The sequence below is a fragment of the Balaenoptera ricei genome, chromosome 12, assembly GCF_028023285.1.
Source record: "Balaenoptera ricei isolate mBalRic1 chromosome 12, mBalRic1.hap2, whole genome shotgun sequence".
Classification (NCBI taxonomy): Eukaryota; Metazoa; Chordata; class Mammalia; order Artiodactyla; family Balaenopteridae; genus Balaenoptera; species Balaenoptera ricei.
Window position 1 is genome coordinate 48,473,996 of NC_082650.1, and position 26,909 is coordinate 48,500,904.

General features: G+C 39.3%; 1 protein-coding gene across 7 annotated transcripts in view; it reads left to right on the top strand.

Moving 5' to 3' along the window:
* LAMA4 (laminin subunit alpha 4) overlaps nucleotides 1-26,909 on the top strand; it is a 147,798-nt gene that overhangs the window by 66,701 nt on the left and 54,188 nt on the right. For 6 of the 7 annotated variants that reach the window (XM_059941382.1, XM_059941381.1, XM_059941380.1 and 3 more), the window contains 6 exons: nucleotides 1,629-1,780; nucleotides 3,601-3,711; nucleotides 9,342-9,453; nucleotides 12,312-12,479; nucleotides 14,700-14,893; nucleotides 21,248-21,364. In XM_059941382.1, coding sequence (XP_059797365.1) covers nucleotides 1,629-1,780; nucleotides 3,601-3,711; nucleotides 9,342-9,453; nucleotides 12,312-12,479; nucleotides 14,700-14,893; nucleotides 21,248-21,364 — 854 coding nt within the window. Of the gene's footprint in view, nucleotides 1-1,622; nucleotides 1,781-3,600; nucleotides 3,712-9,341; nucleotides 9,454-12,311; nucleotides 12,480-14,699; nucleotides 14,894-21,247; nucleotides 21,365-26,909 lie in introns of all 7 variants that reach the window. The other variant, XM_059941384.1, reaches the window with a different exon arrangement.

Here is a 26,909-nt window from a genome sequence, read left to right on the forward strand (position 1 = left end):
TTTAAGTTCAGCATCTTACTTAGTAGATAAAGGCTAAGTTGGAAATACAGTTCCCAGCGACTGAGTTCATTTTAGCTCCTTTTTCTGTATTATCTCTTCAGGTCCTCAGATAATGTAATCCACAGACTACGCTTTACAACACTGGGGAAACTGAGATCCCAAGAGATTTAAGTGGCTTTTCTCAAATCACTCTAAATCTGAAGTGGCACCAGAAATATAATATTCAGGCCTTATGAAATGGAGCTGCCTTCTCTCTTTCCTGCCCATCTGGTTATTCAAATCATGAGTAATCCTAATGGTGCAAGAACCTGCTGAAACATTTCAAAACAAATGCCCAGACCCGGTCTCAATGACTTCTCAAGCATCCTTCAAGCCCTTAGCCTAGAAGAGTCCATGATTGATTTTTTAGAAGGGTTTAAGGAAAGCTTTGCCTTAGAAAACCTTCTATCAAGAAAGTAACTAATATTTGCTTTAGGTAGAGTGGTTTAAAGACTGCTTTAATATTAGATATCCCTTCCCCCAAACAAAAGTATCTTGGCCGCTCAGTCCCTCTGGGCACAAGAGATTAATATTACTGAAGGTGACATAGGTTGGGAGGCACAAGCAGGACAGAGTTTACACACTGACAGCATAGGTGACCCCCTAAGCAAGGTCACTTTAAAGACATCAAGGTGCCTGCTTGGCCCTACGCATCTTTTCCACCAGCCTGATGTACTGGCTGGGAAGCCATTCCTTTGAGAGAGCGTATGAGGAAGTCTGCGTTGAACTTCAAATAACAAATTAACATATTAACAACCATTAACACTTTAGTCTCCATTTATCAGTTCTATAGAAGAGAGTGCAGTCTGGGGGAAAGAGATTGGGAACAGAAAAGTTTCAAAGGGTGTCCTTTGTGAGTGTGTCACAGGAGGGCGCTGGGTCCTGGGGGTGATGACAGTGGTCAGAGGAACTCAAACGTGAAATGCAGGAAGCAGCGAGAAACTGCCACCTACCTAACCACGTGTGCAGGTTCGTCAGCTATCAGGGAGTGATATTCGCAAACAGTGATGTCCTGCAGACCTGCTTCTGCTGAACCATTCATCCCGACAGGAGGTCGGGCCATGGGGAGGCGCTGAGACATCCCTGGGGTGAGCTGAAGGCACTAGAGCCTCAATAGGCAGTAAGAAAAGCTGCTAGGAGAGGGGGAATGCCTGGCGCGTTCCATCTTCACTAGCCGGCACCAAGCAGAAGCCCAAAGCCCGACATGGAGAGAGTCATCCCAGACAGCTTTCCTACCACCAAAGAAAAGTGGAGGGAGGGTTCTCCTTTGCCACCCATCTCTCAGATGCCTTGTCCTTTGTGCTTCCTTTCTTTCTCAGTTCAGCCTTTAGTGTTCACGTTAACCTACTTTTCAGTTGCATGTGTTTGTTTTTTTGTTACGTTTTAAGTGCCCGATGTACACTTTGGCTCATCTTAGGCCCTACTCTGTTTTGAGTGTAAGGACTAGTTCCTGGCCCAGAACAACTCCTCAGGAAACAAAATTACAAGTAGTATTAACCAAGGAAGTGCATATAATAATCGACTTAAAGCAGCATGCTTCCCAGCTGACCTTTGATTTTGAAGAAATGACATACCCATTTTACCTCCAGGCTGCGATAAGTGCATCTGGGATCTGACTGATGACCTTCGGTTAGCAGCGCTCTCCATTGAAGAAAGCAAATCCAGTCTGTTGAGTGTGTCATCTGGTGCCGCTGCTCATAGGCATGTGAATGAAATCAACTCCACCATCTACCTCCTCAAAGTATGCAGGAATGGTATACCTTCTGTGTATTTTCATTCTGGTTTCATAGGGTCACTCCTGGTAATTCCTATCCATTTTGGTATCTGAGTCCAGTGGTTATATTACAGATTGTTAGACCTAGGAAATTATGAAAAGTTGATTACAGTCATGAACTCCAGCCTAAACCAAGAGCTGTCATCTGTTAAAAAGGTTAATATGGAAAATGAAATGACTAAAAAACTAGTATCTATGTACAAAGCTATTGATGGAGGAGAAACACTCTTATTTCAGTGGAGCTGTACATTGCTTATTCAAGTCAACATTGCAAACATACCATTACCTTAGCTTCAGTTTGCTGCGTTTTCAGAAGTTTCTCTAAAAACTAACACACACACTCTCATTCTCTCTGTCCTCCTTCTTCCCTCCCTCTCTCTCCTGCCCTTACCTTTCCTTCTCACTGACACACATTCTTTCTCATCTCACACACACACTCAAATACACAAGCACACTCACATGCTCTGTTTCTCTTCCTAGATCTAGTAGTTAACATCTAATAAGCAAGTTAAAGACAGGCAATAGTCAAAAACCATAACAGTGCTTGTATGTCTAAGCTTTAAGAGGTGTTTTTCCCCCCTTTAAATCATGGGCTTCAATCACAACCAACGGATATTTTTTAAAACAATAATGATTTGATGAAAGGATAATAGAATTAATACCAGCATATTTTTTTACTTTGTTAGTCAGTTTAGCATAATGGTTAAGAGCATAAACTTTGACACCAGAATGCTTGGATTCAGATCCCAGCTCTGACACTTACTAGCTATGTGACCTTGGGTAAGTTATTTAACCTCTTTATTTTTCAGTTACCTCATCTGGAATTGAGGATAATTATTATACCCATCTCATGGGTTGTTGAGAGAATTCAGTGAGTTGTTATATGCAGAGCAGTTAGAACAGTACCTAACATAGAAAGTGCTCATTAGTCTGCTTTTTGGAGGTGCAAATGATATCCACAGCAATTGCCCAAATGTGCAAAGTGTAAAACAAAACAAAAATCACAAAATTGTGAACCTGGATGGTCTGGAGGGAATCTTAGTGAGTACTCTATTCCCAATTTAGGAATTGTTCTTAACCAGACTCATCTGTTTGGACACATGAAGGCACTAATTCTCAGAGGAGTTACCCAGACTCAGTCCTTTTGATACCACTTGAATCCTCTTTCCCCAACAGCACAACTTCAAGGTAGAAATAATTATTATATTATATATAATAATATTATAGCTGATGGGAAGTCAGTGCCAAGATTGAAGGGCTTACTCCAAAGTAATCGAAGGAAAGCTACATTTGGACCAAACTGCTCAAAATGGAAAAGAAAGGGGAAAATGGTCTGAAATAAAGAGAATTGTTCTCCTTACACCAAAAAGAGGAAAGTGAATTTCTAAACTCCATTTGCACTGATTGACGTGGGTTATCATTTCCTCCAAGACCTGCGAAATTGAAGTTTTAAGGCTCAGACACCCAAGGCCACTGCCAGTCTATATTGTGCCTTTGTGCAAATTTGGAAAAGATACTCTTTCCCCAGAACCAGCACAGCCCAAGCCAGAATCTCCAGCCTGGTAAGTGGAGCTTGCAGAATTTCTGCCCCTAGAGCCCTCCACCCCCTTGTGCAGACCTCAGACTTCATACCAGCCTGCAGTAGCCTGTGGACCCCACTATTTTGAGAATAAAGGCTCACACTCTGCTCTGAGTCCTCTTACACTGAAAGAGTTTTCTGCATATTTTTACAAAGCTGGTGTGCATATCTACTGACTATGGAAAAATACGTGTTTTTTTTTCCACAGACAAAATTGTCAGAAAGAGAAAACCAATATGTCCTAAGAAAGATACAGATCAACAATGCTGAAAACACAATGAAAAGCCTTCTGTCTGACGTGGAGGAATTAGCTGGAAGGGTATGTGTTCAGTTTCTGGGACTAACTTCAGAGACAGGATTTAGCTGGTGTGAGACTGGCTAGTCACAAATGACTGAGGCTTAACACAGCCCAGAAAAAATGCAGTGACCCAGGTGCCTTAAAATAAATCAAGGCAAGACCTGAGGAGAAAGTTAATATACTTGGTCTCTACTGTGTCTTCCCATTTTGATTGGTTTCCTTGAAAAAACAGGTTTATGGGAAACTTTCATTGTATTTGCTGCTGGTAAATATGGTTGATATATGTTTTAATTAGGATAGTCGTTCAGCTGTCACCTTAACATTTTATGGCTAAGAGCAGTGGAACATCCAGAAATAAACTTTATTATATAGAATATAAAATTTAAATGTTTGCTAAAGTATGCATTAAATAATGAAAGAAGAGAAATTGTGTTGAGAAAGCAATTTTGCAGTTTGGCAGGAAAAAAAACACTTTGGACCCTCATTTTATACCATATACTAAAATAAATTTCAGACAGATTAAAGACTTGAGTTTAAATCTCAAATCTACAAGAAAACAGAACTAGATAATTATTAAACCTTGAAAGGAAATAACAATACATTTAAATATAGTGTGAAGAATTATAATAAAAAGAAATAATAGATTTGACAAGATAAAATTTCAAATACCTAGTAAAACAACTAAATAAATGAAAAAATTCAACAAGACTAAGAAAAATGTCGAGGGAAATATGACTTGTAAAAGCTCTCACAAATTAACAAGAAAAACATTAAAATATGAGCAAAGTCAATGTGAGAGACTATTAAACACATTCCCCAAGAGCCTAATGGAAAAATATCCATCCTCTGTACTAATAAAAAAAATACAACTAAGCTACAAGGCGCCATGTTTAACATGTTAAAATGTTTAACACATTTTTTTCCCTGATTATGTTCCACCAGTTCTGCCCAGAGTACTCTGGAATTTCTGCTTTCAGATACTGATGTTTGACGTTATAAATTGTTGAAGTTCTTTTCAAAAACAATTCTCATTTTCTACAAAAATAAAGGTTAAAATAACTCTGATAATCTCTTTTGACCTTGGACCTCTTAAACTAAGAGATTATGCTTCTAAAAATGTGAATTACTCTAATTGGATCCTTGGAAGATTCAACTACTTTTAAATGCATATAAAAATTGTGTCCCTCGTTCCCATGCAATGGAGCATGTTAATCCAACCATGAGCGTTTGAAGAGCAGTGAGATCGCTTAAGTTTCAAAGGAAATACCAAGAAAGAAATCTTTGTGAAAACTCGTAATTTCATTTGTGTCATGGCTAGAACTTGCTGAAAGTGTCTCAAATTCTTGAGGAAATGTTTTCACCAAGATTAGTTCCTCCCATAGCTCAGACATGGAGTTACTGATTCTTTTGTTGTACAGTTTTCCTACTTCCAATATAAGTTAAATGCAGCCTTTCATGGGGAGGAAATAGTGCAAGCTTGAAAGGGACATCACAGTAGAAAAGGCTCCTGAACAATGAGAACAGACCACCAAAGCCAGAAGTTGATGATAAAGCGACTGGAGCATTCACCCAGCTGTTGCCATTGATTCTTATTGAAAATAACATCCTTCTGGCGACCTGGCAACGACACAAACAGTCCTGATGGTGAAGGAACCTGCTGAAACATTTTGAAACAAACACCCAGAGAGGGTCTTAATGACTTCTCAAGCATTCTTCAAGCCCTTAGTCTAGAAAAGTCCATAATTGATTCTTAGAAGGATTTAAGAAAAGCTTTGTCTTAGAAAGCCTGCTATCAAAAAAGTAACTAATATTTATCTTTAGCTAGAGTGAAGGATTTCACTGTAGATTCCCACAGTGTGATAAAAAAAATCACAGTAGTGTTGCCTCTTGAACTTGAAAATACGGTTGATCCTTGAACAACACAGGTTTGAACTGCACGGGTCCACTTATATGCAGGGTTTTTTTCAGTAAATACGTACTACGGTATTACATGATCCACAGTTGGTTGAGTCCGCAGATACAGAACCTCAGATACAGAGGGCCAACTGTAAAGTTATACGTGGATTTTCAACTGTGTCGGTGCCCCCAACCCCTGCGTTGTTCAAGGGTCAGCTATGCCTCTGTATGCAAAGTACCTGTCACATGAATCTCATGTAATCCAAATCTCACAATTTATATTAACCTAAAGTTACTGTATTTTTTCCCGACCTCCATATCTAAGTCCTCTAGCCCCCTTTTGATAAATCTTACTGCCTTTTCCCACCTGCTACTTCTGGGAAACCCCTACAGGATGCCCATGCATTTGTGTTCCCAAATAGCTGCTGCTCAAAAAGGTCTCACTTGTGCCACTGCTGGTCATGTCTGTAATGAAAGTACCAAAGCCTGTGTCAAGATTCCACTCTCCCATATCCCCAAAGCCACCATGCTCAAAGTCAGAGTGGGACTAGGCTACAAGCAGAAGTGAAGATGGTGGCCCTCTCTCAATCTCAGTGCTGCCCTTTGCCATCTGGATCCAAAAGGTACACTGTAGAGCCCAGTCTCCAAGGGCTGGCCCAGGAGGGTGCTGCACCATTCCCTCCACTTCTCCATCTCCTCCATCTCTTCCCTACTCCTTCCCTATGGGGAGCCACAGCAAAAGCTCCCCATATATCAACACGTACAAAGATCTTTAGGGTTGGGAGGAAAGTGGGTCACTTCCACACATCAAAAGCATCTGAGCCTGATCTCCAAGCCTGATCTCCAATCCTGATAAAAAGACAGGACAAAAAGTCAAAATATGTTTCAATTCCAATTGACCAGAAGATTGAAGAACTTTGGCCTTGGCCTTGCAGAATATTAAAGCAAGGAGCAGAAGACAATGCTGAAGAAGTTCTCAGAGGCCAAATCATGAAGAACCTTGCCCACCATGCTCATCCTGTGGACTTTGGAAGATACTGGAGCATTTACCTACAACAATGAGCTGATTAGGTGTGAAGCTTCAGAAACATTCCTCTGAAGTGGGGATGGTAGGTTTAAGACTCTGAAGACAGGGACACCATCAGTAGACTGCCGCAGTAGTCCAAACAAGAGTGGTCAATTGCTGCCTTGTCTTCATTGGAAAAGAATTTGCAGTGAGCAGTGGTAAAGTGAGACTGTGGTGGTGGGGACCAGGAAGAGAGGCCAGAATGACAAGTGGAATAAAAATGATTCAGTGACCAATTGGATATGAAGAGTTGCAAGGATGTAAGCTCTGACTTTGAGAAATAGATGGCCAAGACTAAAAATTCAGAATGGATTTCTCTGGACCTTTTAAGGGTGAGCTCTCTGTGGTTGCCAGAGATTTGAGTCTGTAGCTCAAGAGAAGAGATCAAGGCTGGAAAGGTATTTGGAAGTCAATGTTTAGGAGATATTTAAACCCAAATTAGATATCACTGTACAGATTCTGAAATGGCACGCCAATACTCCTACTACCATTTTGTCCAGAAGGCCCCTGTTTATGCTTGTCTCCCGGAGTGATTATTAAAAGTTCCCCTTTCCCTCTCAAAAGTGTCCCAGTTTAAACAATAAAGTATATGACCATCCTAGATAGTATCATCCTCAATTTAATAGTATTCTAGGTACACTATATGCACTGTATAATAAATAAAATTCTTGCCACTTTTTGCATCAAATATGTACAAGGAAAATTCACTGTTGAGGTGAGTAAATGATTAATCCATTTGTAATGCTAAACATCAACCGGCTTATAGTTGTAAGCTAGTTTTTTAATTTCAGTTTTTCTTAAAGCAGGGTGCACCTGTTTTACCATGTGCCCATATCATTATTTTCCTTCCATAATCAAAGTTAAAGAAAAAAGTAGAACTTTCAAATAAGGCGTCACTATATATTATATCCAGTAATTTTGCAATTTAAAGTAACATGTTCCTCTTTGCCGCTGTCTTTTATTAAATACATATATCTAAGCGCCCTCTGGTGTTTGTCAGAAGAGGTTGTCTTAGAGCTATGACATCCGCCAGCTGTCTTTCATTACTTCAATAATTCAAAGTTTCCATATCAAGAAATCAATTAAATGAACACAGTAATAACAATAAATCTTTTTCCTTGAAGGATGAAGCCAAAGTCAAAAATATGCATGTTGTGTTTTTTAAGTATAACTCAATTTAAACTGGACCAAAAATCAACTTGTTAAAATTTTTTTAATGTTTTATATGTCTGTGTCCCTATTTTTTAAAGGCGGGGAGGGGTGACATCAAGAATAGATTCATCTTATTTTCTGTATCATCTAATTTTAAAGTGGCCACAGATTTTTGTGTCTCTGGAAAACATTAGAACAGGATAAGAGGGAGACTGGAATTGAGGGAAAGAACATCGTGACTCAAGATTGCAATGTCCATTCAGAGAGCCCATGCTTTATGGAAGGGGCTGATGGCCGCAGTCTTGCTGCGCAGGGAGCTTTGTATGGAGGAGATTTCGGATAAAATGCCTGATGAAAAGCTCCTGGGGCATGTGTCTGCTAGGATACCATGTCTGCATTCTCTTCCTTGATGAAGAGCCACTTGCTTGGGTTATGCTTGGGAAGTGTAAAAACATTCCAGGTAAAATCATGGCCTAATCCTCCGGCTGGAACAGTGGATGAAAGGAGAGAAATTTGAAATAGCCACTCTCCTGTCCTGGCGGGGGGGGGGGGGGGGTCTACCAGCCAGAACTCTGTGCAGATCACCCTGCAGTCCAGTCAGGTACTGCAGCCCTTTGTCGCAGAGCTGAGCCAAAAAGATACTGGACGAGGCAAGTGGGCACTTCACCAAATGCCAGACTGAAGAACTCTCCCTCCTCTCAAATATAACCCATGAGTCAGTCTTTCTGATGCCAAAAGGAAGTACACGTCCCCATGCTGTGCATACAGGCCTGTGTCCTGGCCTTGAACCATTTTTTAGATCAGCTTCTGACCTTATACACACAGAGAGAAATACACAAGTACACATGCACACCCACACATCCTTTCTTCAGGAGCCACATTTGAGCTGGGATTTCATTTTGACAAATCCTACATGGGAGCTCTGTGAAACAGAGTCGAAAGAATGAAAATGGCTTCTCAGGGAAGAACTTCATTCACTCTGAGCCAAAGCTGCTTGAGTAGTTATTTGTGCACAAGTGCCATCAATGTTGATGGGAATTTGGAAGGCAGCATTTAGCACAGTGAGCATAATCCTTTAAATCTCTGTGGTAATTCAGTTGCAGCAGTGGCTGGACCACCCAGAAGCCACTGAATGCATGGAGCATTTTGAGATCTGCCTGCTTTCTCAGCAAGTTTCCCTTTGAACCTTTAAGCATTTCAGTCAGCACAATGTCAAACTGATCAGCAGACATGGGTAACTCCCTAGTCTGGCATCTTGAGATACAATAAAAATTCAAAGGGTAAATTACATATATAAGATGGTTGGTTTGGGTTGAACTGTGATTGATGGCTTAGGAATAGCATCTCTAATTCTAAAGCGGGTCATCACATCCGTCTTCATGCATGATTTCTGAGACCATGTTCTATATTCTAGAACTTTCACATGTCAGGGAAATTTATGTTTATGGAATACATTATGCCCACCCACCCCCACATGCACATACACAACCTTTCCTTCTTGCAAATTTAATCTGGTATTTATGTGGATTATTTATAGGAAAGTCAAGCCACAAGAAAGAGCCAGTTGGCTCAGAAGGAAAGCATGGATACCATTAACCACGCAACTCAGCTTGCAGAGCAAGCCCACGATGTGAGGGATAAAATCCAAGGTAAATATATTCTCTTTTGGTTTAGCTTCATGCCAAGGAATCTTTCATGTTATTAACAACAATAAAAATAGTGGCTACTGTTAGTGTTTATTGTGTGCCAGGACCTGTTGTTAGAGTGTTATAGGTTTAGACTCGTGTAAGATCTTCTTTCAAGTTTGTTTACCTGGGACTTCTGAGCACTCATCTCTGCTTACTATCTGTCTATCTTCAATAGTAAATGCACAGGGTAGAGGGAATTCCCTGGCAGTCCAGTGGTTAGGACTCGGCGTGGCGAGGCCAAAAAAATAAAAAATAAATGTAGAAAATCATTCCCTTTCCAGGCATTTCACAGAAATGGAATGCCAAAATACCTTTCTGGTAGAGGGAATTACATACTGTGTTGTCTGTAAAATGCAAGAGTTGAGTAGGAGTCACATATTTCTCAATTATTTGCAGTGAAAACACTGCCTTTAGAGTGGCAGTAAACTGTCCACTAATGCAAATTGTCCTAAACTGTCTCTATAATGCTTTCCCAAGGACCAGGCAGGCCGCATGCTCTGGTCACCAATCCAGAAGAAAAGCCAAGAGGGGTTGTGGAAGATTTCTTTGCCCTAAAGCATAAAATTGTGGCAGACTTTACCTTTCTTCTTGAGGGTTTACTTATTTGTGTTCTAACTTCTCACAAGTGCAGGCTGCATTTTGAAGACTATCTTAATAGCAAACTGAAAGCCAACCTTCAATTTACTGACAGAAAACAGGCGGTTGTGTTTGTTCTAAGATAAAGAGAATTTCCTTGGGTTACAGTCTGCTAAGATACAGTATTTGTGTGTTTCCATAGTTTTTATTATCCTATATATTAAGAGCTGGATGACAACTCCAGGTGCATCTCAAGGGCACAACGACAATAAAGGGACCCACAGTGGAAGATTCATATCTTTATACTGAGGTATAGAGAGCATATTCCAGGAAAAGGGATGTATGGAGCCAAGATTAATCTTTTGCTATATTTCCTTTGGTGCCCATAATACATAATAGAAACAAATGGTATGCATTTCAAACATCCCCTGCTCCCATCCTCACTATCTCATGCTTTTGCATCTACCAATAAAATATTCTTTTCCTATAATATTTTAGAGTTACTGTTGATTTATTCAAAAAGTAAGATTAAACCTAGATTAGCTGATCTCATCTAATTAAGAAATAAATGTCCCTCTAGGCAGCAAATAAAGCCAGCATCTTATTAAGCCATTGAGAAAAAAATGTCACCTTTCCTGTTGTAGCTCAAATTTTGATTCTAAGTTATTTCATTTGGAAAGAATCTAAGTCCTCTTATTTGACCCTTAGGGCATAGGAAAGAAGGAAGAAATACAAAAGAAATGTAAAGAGGAAACAATAATTTCCATCAGTTTTTACCTTTTTTAAAATAATATATGAACAGTCTCAAAGACCAAAGGCAAAAATATTATTCTCTGTATTTCCTTTTTCTAATCTAGACCAGATGTGACTAAAATAAAATAAGCCATATTGTAAAAATGATATCTGCATCAAAATGCCAAGAAATTCAGCATTGCAAGTGCTAGATCTGAGGAAAAGTATCTATGTTTAGTTTATTTCAGGAGTTAATATTTTAGACTTTACTTGAAAAGTGAATATTTAATCCCTTCGTAAGTTTCTTTCTTTTTTTTTTTTTAGACATATCTTGGTTTCCCTAAAACTTTCTCAGTAATATTTACAACACTGAAAACCTCTTCTCCCATTTATCTCCCTCTCTTCAGAATTCAGGGATGCTTCACAACACCAATAGTGTGTCATTCCTTATTCCCAATCATCTCCAAACCACCTCTAAAATAACTACTGGTGACCTTCAAGCTATTATCCATATAAAATACAAGCCCTTATCCTGGTATGATTTATGTGAGACCAGTGTTGTTTCCCCATCTTGTCTGGCCAACCACATAGATCATAGTAAACCAAAGACAGACAATTTCATTTATGCCAGGAAGATAAAATGCTTCCTCTCCTAGAGCTGCCGTAGGACAAGGTGGCAATTACATAACTATCATCTGATCATATGTAGTAGGAAGAGGGAGCCAGAGGCCTGCTCAGCTCCACCAGTATTCAGACAACTCATCTAATGCCTCTGAGCCTCAGCAGTCCCTGCGGTTCTGAAATTCTCCGTCCTACTTACAGATGTGGGGTGTGGGGTGAGAACGACCCAAAGTCAAAACGGCACAATCTTGACAAACAGTCATACCACAGAAGGCAAATAGCAATTGCAAAAAAAATGTATATATTAATGAGCAAAAACTCACATCCTACTATAGCAAACCTCTATATCATATCTAGTCTGTACGACAATCTGAAAGACTTATTTAAACAACTGTCAATATACACTCATTTTGGCTTAGAGCTTGGGTAAAATCCATGGCTAAATTGCAATTAATATCTCCAATGCATACTGCATGTGACAGGAGATAACTCAGAACATTTTCTCCATATTATGTATTTTATATAAAAGGTTGGTCAAAGACCCCAGATTTGTGTCTTAAATATTAACGGTTTTGAATCAGAATAGAAACCAGATTCAGCTGAAATCAGGGCAGGCTTTGTATTAATTCCATTCCTGTTCTGAAGACACCAAATGAAAAGCAAAGAAGAGTGATTTCCTCAGGTTTAACCTCTCCCTGGAATATATGATGAACTCTGATGCCAACACAGTCACAGCATGAACATCAGCATGCTGTCTTTGCTGAGTCTCTCTTTCCATTTTAGGATCAGCCCTTCCCTTTGTCTTCACTGTCTATGTTTTCAGTGACATCACTGTCAAATGCCCAGTCATCTCTCCCTACTGTCTTCTCTCACCATGTCCTTCCTTTCAGAGATCAACAACAAGATGCTCTATTATGGGAAAGATCAGGAACTTAGCCCTGAGGAAATATCTGAGAAACTGGTGTTGGCCCAGAAGATGCTTGAGGAGATCCGACGCCGTCAACCGTTCCTCACCCAACGGGAACTTGTGGATGAGGAGGCAGATGAAGCCTATGAATGTAGGTATATTCGACTCCTAGAGCCCAGCACGTGTCTGCTTCCTTTGTGGGTCCAGGAGAGGACACCCAGTCACAGGGCAACATTTGGTCAAAGCAACCAATTCCCAATATTCAGTTATTTAGAGTTTATACGTGGCCTCAGGGAGTCATTCAGGACAACTTGACTATATGACCAGGATTTTTAGATCCAGGCCCAACCTTGAGCTTTTGAGAAACAGCTGAGATTCCACAAGGAATCTACAAAATTTTACTCCTGAGGAGAAGAAATAGGAACTTAGCAGTTGGTGAAAAACAAGGGAAGGAAAGCTAAGGGGAGCCAATTACCAGAACTACAATAAGTCTCATTGAGAAGACAGTAAAGCTACAACATTCATGTTCTGATGTCCATGAATGACTTTTTAATGACTTTGAGCCTTCAATGGAAATGGAACATTTCCTTTAATGATTACTGTAGGTAACAAACCACAGCAGTATTTGTGAATCTATGACTTGGTCACTGTATCAGTTATAAATTAGTATCTCACAATCCACCCCAAACATATTCATTTAAAACAATAACCATTTATTTGCTTGTGATTTCATAGGTTGGTAATTTGGGCTGGACTCAACCTAGATAGTTCACCTCTGCTCCATGTGACATGGTCGAGCTCACTCACATGTCTGGGGTCTTAGTTGGAATGGCTGGGCCTCTCCCTCCATGTGGGGTTTTATCCTCAAGGAAGCTAGCTGAGGCTCGTTCATATGGCAGAAGCCTTCCAGGAGGGCAAGAATGGAAAGGGCAAGGTCTTTTGAGGCCTGGCCTTGGAACTCAGCAATGTCATCTTCATTCTGTTGGTCAAGACCGTCCAGATTCAAGGGTGAGGAAAAAGACTCCGCTCTTGATGGGAAGAGTTACAAAGAATTTGTGTCTATTTTAATCTACACAATCAACAAAAGAAGCCCCAGGTTTGCGTATCATATTTTAGTTGGTACTGTTATCTCACAACATTAAATTCATCAGTAATTCAAAGTTTTAGCAGTTATTGGTCTCACCTCTAAATCTTGTTAGTTAATGCATTAATAAAGAAGCACATATATTATTATATTACCAATTTTTTTAATATACTGGTCTTTTTAATTCTATGTATTTTATCTTGTGCATTTTAAAACACATAAGAAGGGATCTGAAGGCTTCACCAGATTGTAAAGGGGCCCATGATACAGAAAGGGTTAGGAACGCCTACGTTAGATCATTTTCCTACAATTGTCACTATCAACTTCTGTTAAAACTTACTGTGAATATTCTAGAAGAGGAACATTGTTGACATAAAGGCCTATTGTGATAGCAAACTTATAAGGTCTTAGAAACAGTAAGAAATAAAGAAGAATCTCAGGCCCATTTCTGAGTCAGGATGAGGCCAGCAGTCAGGAAGGCTGCAGCTCTGATGTCACAGCCAGATGCTTTCACGCTCCTTGCCTATTTTGGGGTTTAACAAGACTGTTCTGGGGAAATGGAACCAAGTACATCTCCCACTTAGCTGCCTTCCGCCTAGTGAATGCATTTTCAACCACTTTCTCTACTCAGCCATGAACTTTGTGTCTTCTGCTCATGGTGATGAAAGTAAATAGAAAACCTCAATAAGACAGACTGATAGTCCCTGGAGAAAAAATAGAATTAAGGCACATAGTCAATGCGTGTAACTTTGATCAGAGAATTAAGATATATGCAAAGTTTAAGAATATATCATTGCCATTTAATCTTCTTTCCAAGATAATGATTCAGGTTTGACCTAAAGGAGCTAAGTAAAAACAGCTGCCTGGAGAGAATACAGAAAATGAATGGTTGTGAACATCATTTGCCAGTAACAGACAGAACAACTGGGGTTGTCTCTAATAGTAAGACTGTAGTATATCCAAGTTTCCTTTGTATGGTCAAATTATTAATAATCTCGGTAATAATAAACCTAGTTTAATGACATCATTTCTACTTAAAGCATAATCTTCATGGGAAAACTAATCAACTCCCATTTTAGCTGATGGTGGTCCAGGGGCTCTCAAACCCTACAAAATAGTATTTAAAACTTCAGATATCAAAGATGGGACTGTTTTTGTGAACAACAGCTTCAATCGCTATTGCTAAAGAAGACATAACCTGATGTATTTGCATCTTTCTAAGTGCGGGATGGGATGGGAGGAGAAGGGAGAAGCCCAGACTGAGTTTCTATGTACCTTTCTTCCCAGTGCTGAGCCAGGCTGAGAGTTGGCAGCGGCAGTACAACGATACTCACTCTCTGTTTCCTGTGGTCCTGGAGCAGCTGGACGACTATAATGCTAAGTTGTCAGACCTCCAGGAGTCACTTGACCTGGCCCTTGACCATATCAGGGATGCCGAAGACATGAACAGAGCCACAGCAGCCAGGCAGCGGGATCACAAGGTACAGTGGACACTCTAACTGTAAATGCATTTCGGGCATATACAACATGAAGTTATCCCAAGAAGGGACAGTTGGTAAACACTTTTTTAAAATATTGGTACATTTAAATCTTTATTTTTAAAATTATCTGTACATTTTTTGCCACAATAACTTGCTAATATAAGTGTGTACACCTAAAATCAAGTTGAAACCGTTGTAGTTGTTGAGCTTGTGCATTGATAAGAATGCAGTTGTTCCTGGTGCTTGTGTCCACCTGTGTTGGATGTATTGCTCTTGCAACTGAGTAAACAAGGCATGATTCCTGTGCCTAACTTTTTTTATATTGAGAGCAGTAAAAATCCCAAAGCAACCCGGAACCATGTTCCTGTAAAGATATGTATAATTTTTGGAAGGGCCTGATAAGCAGATCTCACAGCCTGGCTGATCAGCAGCTGCAGAGATAGGGAGTCTAATTCAAGCCAAGGTCATACAATTACAAAGAGGTGAGGAAAATTCCCAGGCTTGGCCAGAGCTTGCCAAGGCAGTCACCCTACGGGGCCAGGATTTGTGCATGCCCATACCGCCAGACTTAGAACTGGTGATGCTCACACTTCTGCGCCAAGTGATGCACACACTCATCACCAAGAATGGTCATCTTCTCATAGGAAGACACCTGCCTCTTTGGACATATTTGTAAAGGTTAGAGTGAAAAAGCAATATCAAAAATAGGAAGCGGGCTTCCCTGGTGGCGCAGTGGTTGGGAGTCTGCCTGCCAATGCAGGGGACACGGGTTCGAGCCCTGGTCTGGGAAGATCCCACATGCCACGGAGCAACTAGGCCCGTGAGCCACAACTGCTGAGCCTGCGCGTCTGGAGCCTGTGCTCCGCAACAAGAGAGGCCGTGATAGTGAGAGGCCCGCGCACCGCGATGAAGAGTGGCCCCCGCTTGCCACAACTAGAGAAAGCCCTCGCACAGAAACGAAGACCCAACACAGCCATAAATAAATAAATTAAAAAAAAAAATAGGAAGCAACTGTGAGCAAACTCATTACTTTAGCTCTGTTTATTGTCAGCAAACCCAACTTAAATTGGGTTCTCTGCCCTGATTTTCAGTCATCACTATCTCTTAGTAAGTCATTGTAAAATCTCCTAAGTAAAAGTGAATTAATCTCTTGCATTCCTACACACTAACGATGAAAAATCTGAAAGAGAAATTAAGGAAATACTCCCATTTACCATTGCAACAAAAAGAATAAAATACCTAGGAATAAACCTACCTAAGGAGACAAAAGACCTGTATGCAGAAAACTATAAGACACTGATGAAAGAAATTAAAGATGATACCAACAGATGGAGAGATATACCATGTTCTTGGATTAGAAGAATCAACATTGTGAAAATGAGTATACTACCCAAAGCAATCTACAGGTTCAATGCAATCCCTATCAAATTACCAATGGCATTTTTTACGGAACTAGAACAAATCATCTTAAAATTTGTATGGAGACACAAAAGACCCCGAATAGCCAAAGCAGTCTTGAGGGAAAAAAACGGAGCTGGAGGAATCAGACTCCCTGACTTCAGACTATACTACAAAGCTACAGTAATCAAGACAATATGGTACTGGCACAAAAACAGAAATATAGATCAATGGAACAAGATAGAAAGCCCAGAGATAAACCCACGCACCTATGGGCAACTAATCTATGACAAAGGAGGCAAAGATACACAATGGAGAAAAGACAGTCTCTTCAATAAGTGGTGCTGGGAAAACTGGACAGCTACATGTAAAAGAATGAAATTAGGACACTCCCGAACACCATACACAAAAATAAACTCAAAATGGATTCGAGACCTAAATGTAAGACTGGACACTATAAAACTCTTAGAGGAAAACATAGGAAGAACGCCCTTTGACATAAATCACAGCAAGATCTTTTTTGATCCACCTCCTACAGTAATGGAAATAAAAACAAAAATAAACAAATGGGACCTAATGAAACTTCAAAGCTTTTGCACAGCAGAGGAAACCATAAACAAGACAAAAAGACAACCCTCAGAATGGGAGAAAATATTTGCAAACGAATCAACGGACAAAGGATTAATCTCCAAAATATATAAACAGCTCATGCAGCTCAATATTAAAGAAACAAACAGCCCAATCCAAAAATGGGCAGAAGACCTAAATAGACATTTCTCCAAAGAAGACATACAGATGGCCAAGAAGCACATGAAAAGCTGCTCAACATCACTAGTTATTAGAGAAATGCAAATCAAAACTACAATGAGGTATCACCTCACACCAGTTAGAATGAGCATCATCAGAAAACCTACAAACAACAAATGCTGGAGAGGGTGTGGAGAAAAGGGAACCCTCTTGCACTGTTGGTGGGAATGTAAACTGATGCAGCCACTATGGAGAACAGTATGGAGGTTCCTTAAAAAACTAAAAATAGAATTACCATATGATCCAGCAATCCCACTACTGGGCATATACCCAGAGAAAACCACAGTTCAAAAAGACACATGCACCCCAGTGTTCATTGCAGCACTATTTACAATAGCCAGGTCATGGAAGCAACCTAAATGCCCATCGACAGATGAATGGATAAAGAAGATGTGGTACATATATACAATGGAATATTACTCAGCCATAAAAAGGAACGAAATTGGGTCATTTGTTGAGACGTGGATGGATCTAGAGACTGTCATACAGAGTGAAGTAAGTCAGAAAGAGAAAAACATCGTATATTAACGCATATATATGGAACCTAGAAAAATGGTATGGATGAACCGGTTTGCAGGGCAGAAATTGAGACACAGATGTAGAGAACAAACGTATGGACACCAAGGGGGGAAAGCCGCAGGGGGGTGGGGGTGGTGGTGTGTTGAATTGGGTGATTGGGATTGACGTGTACACTGATGTGTATAAAATTGATGACTAATAAGAACCTGCTGTATAAGAAAATAAATAAAATTTTAAAAAAAGAAAAAAGAAATGAGATTCTGTCTGTTTAGGGATTCTCATAAACTCCAAAGCTCCACCTTCCCAAGACTGTTTCTATCTCTTTTTAAGTGTCAGGAAATTTTGTTTTATTTTTTGCATATGTGAAATGGATACTGAAGCATGCTAAATAGTGCTAATTATTGTCGTTTTCACTAATTATTAGTTTCTAAACTTTCTTTTGTTCAAATTGTCCATCTTTCTGTGGGAATATCTTTGTTTCAAAGCTAATTTTATTCATTTCTGTCTAATGCTATATCTGGTAAATGACAGAAACCCTTTAACTTGAAGCATATCATTTTCCAACTACTGCCAATGAGCTTATCAGGCAGTGCTGTTCACACATGGCTTTGAAGTTTGGTTGTTACTTCAGGGTGTTAGCTGTGTTCCATTAAGGCAACTCAGATAGAAGCGCTTCTGGAAGGGGTCATATCTCAAACTCTATAACAGGAAAACTTCTCTGAGACAGCTAGATAATACCAATCTTTTTGACCTCCCTTCCGTACATACTTTAAAACATTGCTTTTGTGTAGAGCTGTATTAACTACCTCTCCTTGTGAAGACAAGAACAATTAACCCCAGATAGTCACACTGTATTAAGCTTGACGGATTTTGAGGGGAAATTGATTTTTTTTAATGTTCTTGCTTTGAGAGGATGTTCAAATGAGATAACTTTTCTGTCCCTAGACCTATGTCTTTCCCTGTAGCAAGGTATTTGGAGAAGATGGGTTTCATTCTTCTTTTCCACTAAATCAGAAAAGAGTCCAGGGAGTGAGAAAAGACATTAAGGTGAACTTAGAAAGTTTTAAAGTATGTCATTCAAGTATAGGCTTTTATAATTATTTCTGTGATATCCTAGATTATACCATAACAAAAATTTCAACTCTAATTTAAATTACCATTTCTAAAGTAACCAGATCATTTTTTACTCAGATTATAAAATGGGTCTTTTACTTTTTCCATGTTAAAGTTTCATTCTGTGTTGCTTTCAATCTCTGAAGCTCTACAATATTTCGTCAAAATCGTAAGATCCCTGACTCTAGAACCCCAAAGTGAAAGTATAAGTTAAAGCATTCATCAAAAAAATATATCCACACTTGGAACTACCCAATTGAAAAATGGGCAGAAGACCTTAATAGACATTTCTCCAAAGAAGACAAACAGATGGCAAGTAGGCACATGAAAAAATGCTCAACATTACTAATTATTAGAGAAATGCAAATCAAAACTACAATGAGATACCACCTCACACCGGTCAGAATGGCCATCATTAAAAAGTCTACAAATAAAAGGGACTTCCCGGGGCTTCCCTGGTGGCACAGTGGTTGGGAATCTGCCTGCTAATGCAGGGGACATGAGTTCGAGCCCTGGTCAGGGAGGATCCCACATGCCGCAGAGCAACTAAGCCCGTGAGCCACAACTACTGAGCCTGCGCGTCTGGAGCCTGTGCTCCGCAAAAAGAGAGGCCACGACAGTGAGAGGCCCGCGTACTGCGATGAAGAGTGGTCCCCACTCGCAGCAACTGGAGAAAGCCCTCACACAGAAACGAAGACCCAACACAGCCATAAATAAATAAATAAATAAATAAATAAATTTATTTAAAAAAAAAAAGGGACTTCCCTGGTGATGCAGTGGTTAAGAATCTGCCTGCCAATGCAGGGGACACAGGTTCGATCCCTGGTCCAGGAAGATCCCACATGCTGCAGAGCAACTAAGCCCATGTGCCACAACTACTGAGCCTGCGCTCTAGAGCCCAAGCACCACAACAAGCCCGCACGCCCTAGAGCAACTACAGAGCCCACGTGCCTAGAGCCCGGGCTCCGCAACAAGGGAAACCACAGCAATGAGAAGCCCGCGCACCACAACGAAGAGTATCCCTGCTCGCTGCAACTAGAGAAAGCCTGCATGCAGCAACAAAGACCCAATGCAGCCAAAAATAAATTAATAAAAAGAAAAAAATTAAAAAGAGAAAAAGCCTACAAATAACAAATGCTGGAGAGGGTGTGCAGAAAAGGGAACCCTCCTACACTGTTGGTGGGAAAGTAAGTTGCTACAACCACTATGGAAAACAGTATGGAGGTTCCTCAGAAAACTAAAAATAGAATTACTGTATGATCCAGCAATCCCACTTCTGGGAATATACCCAGACAAAACTATAATTCAAAAAGGTACATGCACCCCTATGTTCATAGCAGCACTATTCACAATAGCCAAAACATAGAAACAACCTAAATGTCCATTGACAGATGAATGGATGAAGAAGATGTGATACATATATACAATGGAATACTACTCAGCCATGAAAAAGAACGGAATAATGCTATTTGCAGCAACATGGATGGACCTAGAGATTATCATACTAAGTGAAGTAAGTCAGAAAGAGAAAGACAAATACCACATGATATCACTTATATGTGGAATCTAAAATATGGCACAAATGAACCTATCTACAAAACAGAAACAGACACAGACATGGAGAACAGACTTGTGGTTGCCAAGGGGGAGTGTGGAGAGGGATGGACTGGGAGTTTGGGGTTGGTAGATGCAAACTATTACATTTAGAATGGATAAACAACAAGGTCCTAATGTATAGCACAGGGAACTATATTCAATATCCTGTGATAAACCATAATGGAAAAGAATATTAAAAAAAAGAGTGTATACATGTGTATAACTGAGTCATTTTTCTGTACAGCAGAGATTGGTACAACATTGTAAATTAACTATACTTCAATAAAAAAAAACTGGAAGAAAAAGAAGAAAAAAGATATAACCACACTTGGGCAATTTCCCTCCTCAGAACATCTGAGCATCTAACATAAAGAGCTCAGAGTAGGAGGAAGCGAGATCACAGTTTTATGCTTTGATAATAGGGCCACTTTAAATTTTTAAAAGGACATTAAGATTCTTTTGTATATACTTTATTCCTGTCCAAATGAGCTATTTGTGCCTGGCCCAAAGTTAGCACATGATAAATGCTTTTTGGAATTAATTCAGTTTTCAATTACTGCAAATACAGAGCCTGTTCAATCCTGTATCCCTAGCCCCATTTCACATTTATGGAGAAAGAGGCAAGGGCCCTCTCTGGAGTGTGAACTCTCTTTGATGTGGTGGCACTGTAAGTAATAATCATAACTAAGTTCTTTGAAGCTCCTGAGGTGCTTACTTTCATTATCTCCATTTTATAAATGAGAAAGCTGAGCCTGGGCCGGGTCGAATTACCCAGAGTGACACAGCAATTCATTGGTGGGTCTGGGATAGGAACCTGGATCTGTCGGAGTGCAGTGGCAGCAAGCTGACAGCACTCTCCCTGATGCCTTCTTTATCTAAAGCGACCTTTTCTTCCTCTCTCCCTTGCTTTTCCTCGTGCAGAAACAGCATGACAGAGTGAGGGACCAGATGGCAGGGGTGAACGCGTCTCTGAGGATGTCTTCCGACTCACTAACTATGCCTCGGCTGACCCTTTCAGAACTTGATGACATAATAAAGGTAAGGACACACATGACTTGTTCAGGTTAGTATTTATAGCAGGTTAGAACAGGAGCTCAGTGTCACAGAAGAATAATCAACTCCAATTCAGTCTATCAAGTTAGCTGGCATTGTAAAAATAAGATCAGGTGACTGAATTTTTCAGTTCCTTTCATTGTACAGTTGCCACTAGCCACACATGGCTACTTAAATTTAAATTTAAATTACTTAAAATGAAATAAAATTAAAATTTAATTCCTCAGTCACATTAGCCACATTTCATGTGCTCAATAGCACCACGTGTGGCTAGTGGCTGCCATTTCGGTCAGCACAGATAATCACAGAAAGTTCTGTAGAAAATGTAAATCTAGATACATCCTACTCACTCTTTACTCCTAAGTTGTATGTTTAATAAAGCTGACATTCAAAATCAACAAAAGTCACATTTTTTAAAGTAGAAATTTTCTGATAAATGCAGTGAACCAAACCATCACGAAAGTACTCTTTTTTTTAATTTAATTTAATTTTTTTTATACAGCAGATTCTTATTAGTCATCAATTTTATACACATCAGTGTATACATATCAATCCCAATCGCCCACTTCAGCAAACCACCATCCCCACCCCCCCACGGCTTTCCCCCCTTGGTGTCCATACGTTTGTTCTCTACATCTGTGTCTCAACTTCTCCCCTGCAAACCGGCTCATCTGTACCATTTTTCTAGGTTCCACATACATGCATTAATATACGATATTTCTTTTTCTCTTTCTGACTTACTTCACTCTGTATGACAGTCTCTAGATCCATCCACGTCTCAACAAATGACTCAGTTTCGTTCCTTTTATGGCTGAGTAATATTCCACTGTATATATGTACCACATCTTCTTTATCCATTCATCTGTCAATGGGCATTTAGGTTGCTTCCATGACCTGGCTATTGTAAATAGTGCTGCAATGAACACTGGGGTGCATGTGTCTTTTTGAACTGTGGTTTTCTCTGGGTATATGCCCAGTAGTGGGATTGCTGGATCATATGGTAATTCTATTTTTAGTTTTTTAAGGAACCTCCATACTGTTCTCCATAGTGGCTGCATCAGTTTACATTCCCACCAACAGTGCAAGAGGGTTCCCTTTTCTCCACACCCTCTCCAGCATTTGTTGTTTGTAGATTTTCTGATGATGCCCATTCTAACTGGTGTGAGGTGATACCTCATTGTAGTTTTGATTTGCATTTCTCTAATAACTAGTGATGTTGAGCAGCTTTTCATGTGCTTCTTGGCCATCTGTATGTCTTCTTTGGAGAAATGTCTATTTAGGTCTTCTGCCCATTTTTGGATTGGGCTGTTTGTTTCTTTAATATTGAGCTGCATGAGCTGTTTATATATTTTGGAGATTAATCCTTTGTCCGTTGATTCGTTTGCAAATATTTTCTCCCATTCTGAGGGTTGTCTTTTTGTCTTGTTTATGGTTTCCTCTGCTGTGCAAAAGCTTTGAAGTTTCATTAGGTCCCATTTGTTTATTTTTGTTTTTATTTCCATTACTGTAGGAGATGGATCAAAAAAGATCTTGCTGTGGTTTATGTCAAAGAGTGTTCTTCCTATGTTTTCCTCTAAGAGTTTTATACTGTCCAATCTTAAATTTATATCTCGAATCCATTTTGAGTTTATTTTTGTGTATGGTGTTTGGGAGTGTTCTAATTTCATTCTTTTACATATAGCTGTCCAGTTTTCCCAGCACCACTTATTGAAGAGACTGTCTTTTCTCCATTGTATATACTTGCCTCCTATGTCATAGATTAGTTGACCGTAGATGTGTGGGTTTATGTCTGGGCTTTCTATCTTGTTCCATTGATCTATGTTTCTGTTTCTGTGCCAGTACCATATTGTCTTGATTACTGTAGCTTTGTAGTATAGTCTGAAGTCAGGGAGTCTGATTCCTCCAGCTCCCTTTTTTTCCCTCAAAACTGCTTTGACTATTCGGGGTCTTTTGTGTCTCCATACAAATTTTAAGATTTTTTGTTCTAGTTCCGTAAAAAATGCCATTGGTAATTTGATAGGGATTACATAGAACCTGTAGATTGCTTTGGGTAGTATAGTCATTTTCACAGTATTGATTCTTCCTATCCAAGAACATGGTATATCTCTCCATCTGTTGGTATCATCTTTAGTTTCTTTCATCAGTGTCTTATAGTTTTCTGCATACAGGTCTTTTGTCTCCCTAGGTAGGTTCATTCCTAGGTAGTTTATACTTTTTGTTGCAATGGTAAATGGGACTGTTTCCTTAATTTATCTTTCAGAGTTTTCATCATTAGTGTATAGGAATGCAAGAGATTTCTGTGCATTAATTTTGTATCCTGCAGCTTTACCAAATTCATTGATTAGCTCTAGTAGTTTTCTGGTGACATTTTTAGGATTCTCTATGTATACTATCAAGTCATCTGCAAACAGTGACAGTTTTACTTCTTCTTTTCCAATTTGTATTCCTTTTATTTCTTTTTCTTCTCTGATTGCCGTGGCTAGGACTTCCAGAACTATGTTGAATAATAGTGGTGAGAGTGGACATCCTTGTCTTGTTCCTGATCTTAGAGGAAATGTGTTCAGTTTTTCACCATTGAGAATGATGTTTGCTGTGGGCTTGTCATATATGGCCTTTATTACGTTGAGGTAGGTTCCCTCTATGCCCACTTTCTGGAGAGTTTTTATCATAAATCAGTGTTGAATTTTGTCAAAAGCTTTCTCTGCATCTATTGAGATGATCATATGGTTTTTATTCTTCAATTTGTTAATATGGTGTATCACATTGATTGATTTGCGTATATTGAAGAATCCTTGCATCCCTGGGATAAATCCCACTTGGTCACGGTGTATGATCCTTTTCATGTGTTGTTGGATTCTGTTTGCTAGTATTTTGTTGAGGATTTTTGCATCTATATTCATCAGTGATATTGGTCTGTAATTTTCTTTTTTTGAAGTATCTTTGTCTGGCTTTGGTATCAGGGTGATGGTGGCCTCATAGAATGAGATTGGGAGTGTTCCTTCCTCTGCAAATTTTTGGAAGAGTTTGAGAAGGATGGGTGTTAGTTCTTCTCTAAATGTTTGATATAGTTTGCCTGTGAAGCCATCTGGTCCTGGACTTTTGTTTGTTGGAAGATTTTTAATCACAGTTTCAATTTCATTACTTGTGATTGGTCTGTTCATATTTTCTCTTTCTTCCTGGTTCAGTCTTGGAAGGTTATGCGTTTCTAAGAATTTGTCCATTTCTTCCAGGTTGTCCATTTTATTGACATAGAGTTGCTTGTAGTAGTCTCTTAGGATGCTTTGTATTTCTGTGGTGTCTGTTGTAACTTCTCCTTTTTCATTTCTAATTTTACTGATTTGAGTCCTCTCCCTCTTTTTCTTGATGAGTCTGGCTAATGGTTTATCAATTTTGTTTATCTTCTCAAAGAACCAGCTTTTAGTTTTATTGATCTTTGCTATTGTTTTCTTTGTTTCTATTTCATTTATTTCTGCTCTGATCTTTATGATTTCTTTCCTTCTGCTAACTTTGGGTTTTGTTTGTTCTTCTTTCTCTAGTTCCTTTAGGTGTAAGGTTAGACTGTTTATTTGAGATTTTTCTTGTTTCTTGAGATAGGCTTGTATAACTATAAACTTCCCTCTTAGAATTGCTTTTGCTGCATCCCATAGGTTTTGGATCGTTGTGTTTTCATTGTCATTGTCTCTAGGTGTTTTTTGATTTCCTCTTTGATTTCTTCAGTGATCTCTTGGTTATTTAGTAACGTAGTGTTTAGCCTCCATGTGTTTGTGTTTTACGTTTTTTCCCCTGTAATTCATTTCTAATCTCATAGCATTGTGGTCAGAAAAGATGCTTGATATGATTTCAATTTTCTTAAATTTACTGAGGCTTGATTTGTGACCCAAGATGTGATCTATCCTGGAGAATGTTCCATGCGCACTTGAGAAGAAAGTGTAATCTGCTGTTTTTGGATGGAATGTCCTATAAATATCAATTAAATCTATCTGGTCTATTGTGTCATATAAAGCTTCTGTTTCCTTATCTATTTTCATTTTGGATGATCTGTCCATTGGTGTAAGTGAGGTGTTAAAGTCCCCCACTATTATTGTGTTCCTGTCGACTTCCTCTTTTATAGCTGTTAGCGGTTGCCTTGTGTATTGAGTTGCTCCTATGTTGGGTGCATAAAAATTTATAATTGTTATATCTTCTTCTTGGATTGATCTCTTGATCATTATGTAGTGCCCTTCCTTGTCTCTTGTAACATTCTTTATTTTAAAGTCTGTTTTTTCTGATATGAGTATTGCTACTCCAGCCTTCTTTTGATTTCCGTTTGCTTGGAATATCTTTTTCCATCCTCTCACTTTCAGTCTGTATGTGTCCCTAGGTCTGAAGTGGGTCTCTTGTAGACAGCATATAGATGGGTCTTGTTTTTGTATCCATTCAGCAAGCCTGTGTCTTTTGGTTGGAGCATTTAATCCATTCACGTTTAAGGTAATTATCGATATGTATGTTCCTATGACCATTTTCTTAATTGTTTTGGGTTTGTTTTTGTAGGTCCTTTTCTTCTCTTGTGTTTCCCACTTAAAGAAGTTCCTTTAGCATTTGTTGTAGAGCTGGTTTGATGGTGCTGAATTCCCTTAGCTTTTGCTTGTCTGTAAAGCTTTTGATTTCTCCATCAAATCTGAATGAGATCCTTGCTGGGTAGAGTAATCTTGGTTGTAGGTTCTTCCCTTTCATCACTTTAAGTATATCATGCCACTCCCTTCTGGCTTGTAGAGTTTCTGCTGAGAAATCAGCTGTTAACCTTATGGGAGTTCCCTTGTATGTTATTTGTCATTTTTCCCTTGCTGCTTTCAGTAATTTTTCTTTGTCTTTAATTTTTGCCAGTTTGATTACTATGTGTCTCAGCGTGTTTCTTCTTGGATTTATCCCGTATGGGACTCTCTGCGCTTCTTGGACTTGGGTAGCTGTTTCCTTTCCCATATTAGGGAAGTTTTCGACTATAATCTCTTCAAATATTTTCTCGGGTCCTTTCTCTCTCTCTTCTCCTTCTGGGACCCCTATAATGCGAATGTTGTTGCATTTAATGTTGTCCCAGAGGTCTCTTAGGCTGTCTTCATTTCTTTTCATTCTTTTTTCTTTATTCTGTTCCACAGCAGTGAATTCCTCCATTCTGTCTTCCAGGTCACTTATCCGTTCTTCCGCCTCAGTTATTCTGCTATTGATTCCTTCTAGTGTAGTTTTCATTTCAGTCATTGTATTGTTCATCTCTGTTTGTTTGTTCTTTAATTCTTCTAGATCTGTGTTAAACATTTCTTGCATCTTCTCAGTCTTTGCCTCCATTGTTTTTCCGAGGTCCTGGATCATCTTCACTATCATTATTCTGAATTCTTTTTCTGGAAGGTTTCCTATCTCCACTTCATTTAGTTGTTTTTCTGGTGTTTTATCTTGTTCCTTCATCTGGTACATAGCCCTCTGCCTTTTCATCTTGTCTATCTTTCTGTGAATGTGGTTTTTGTTACACAGGCTGCAAGATTGTAGTTCTTCTTGCTTC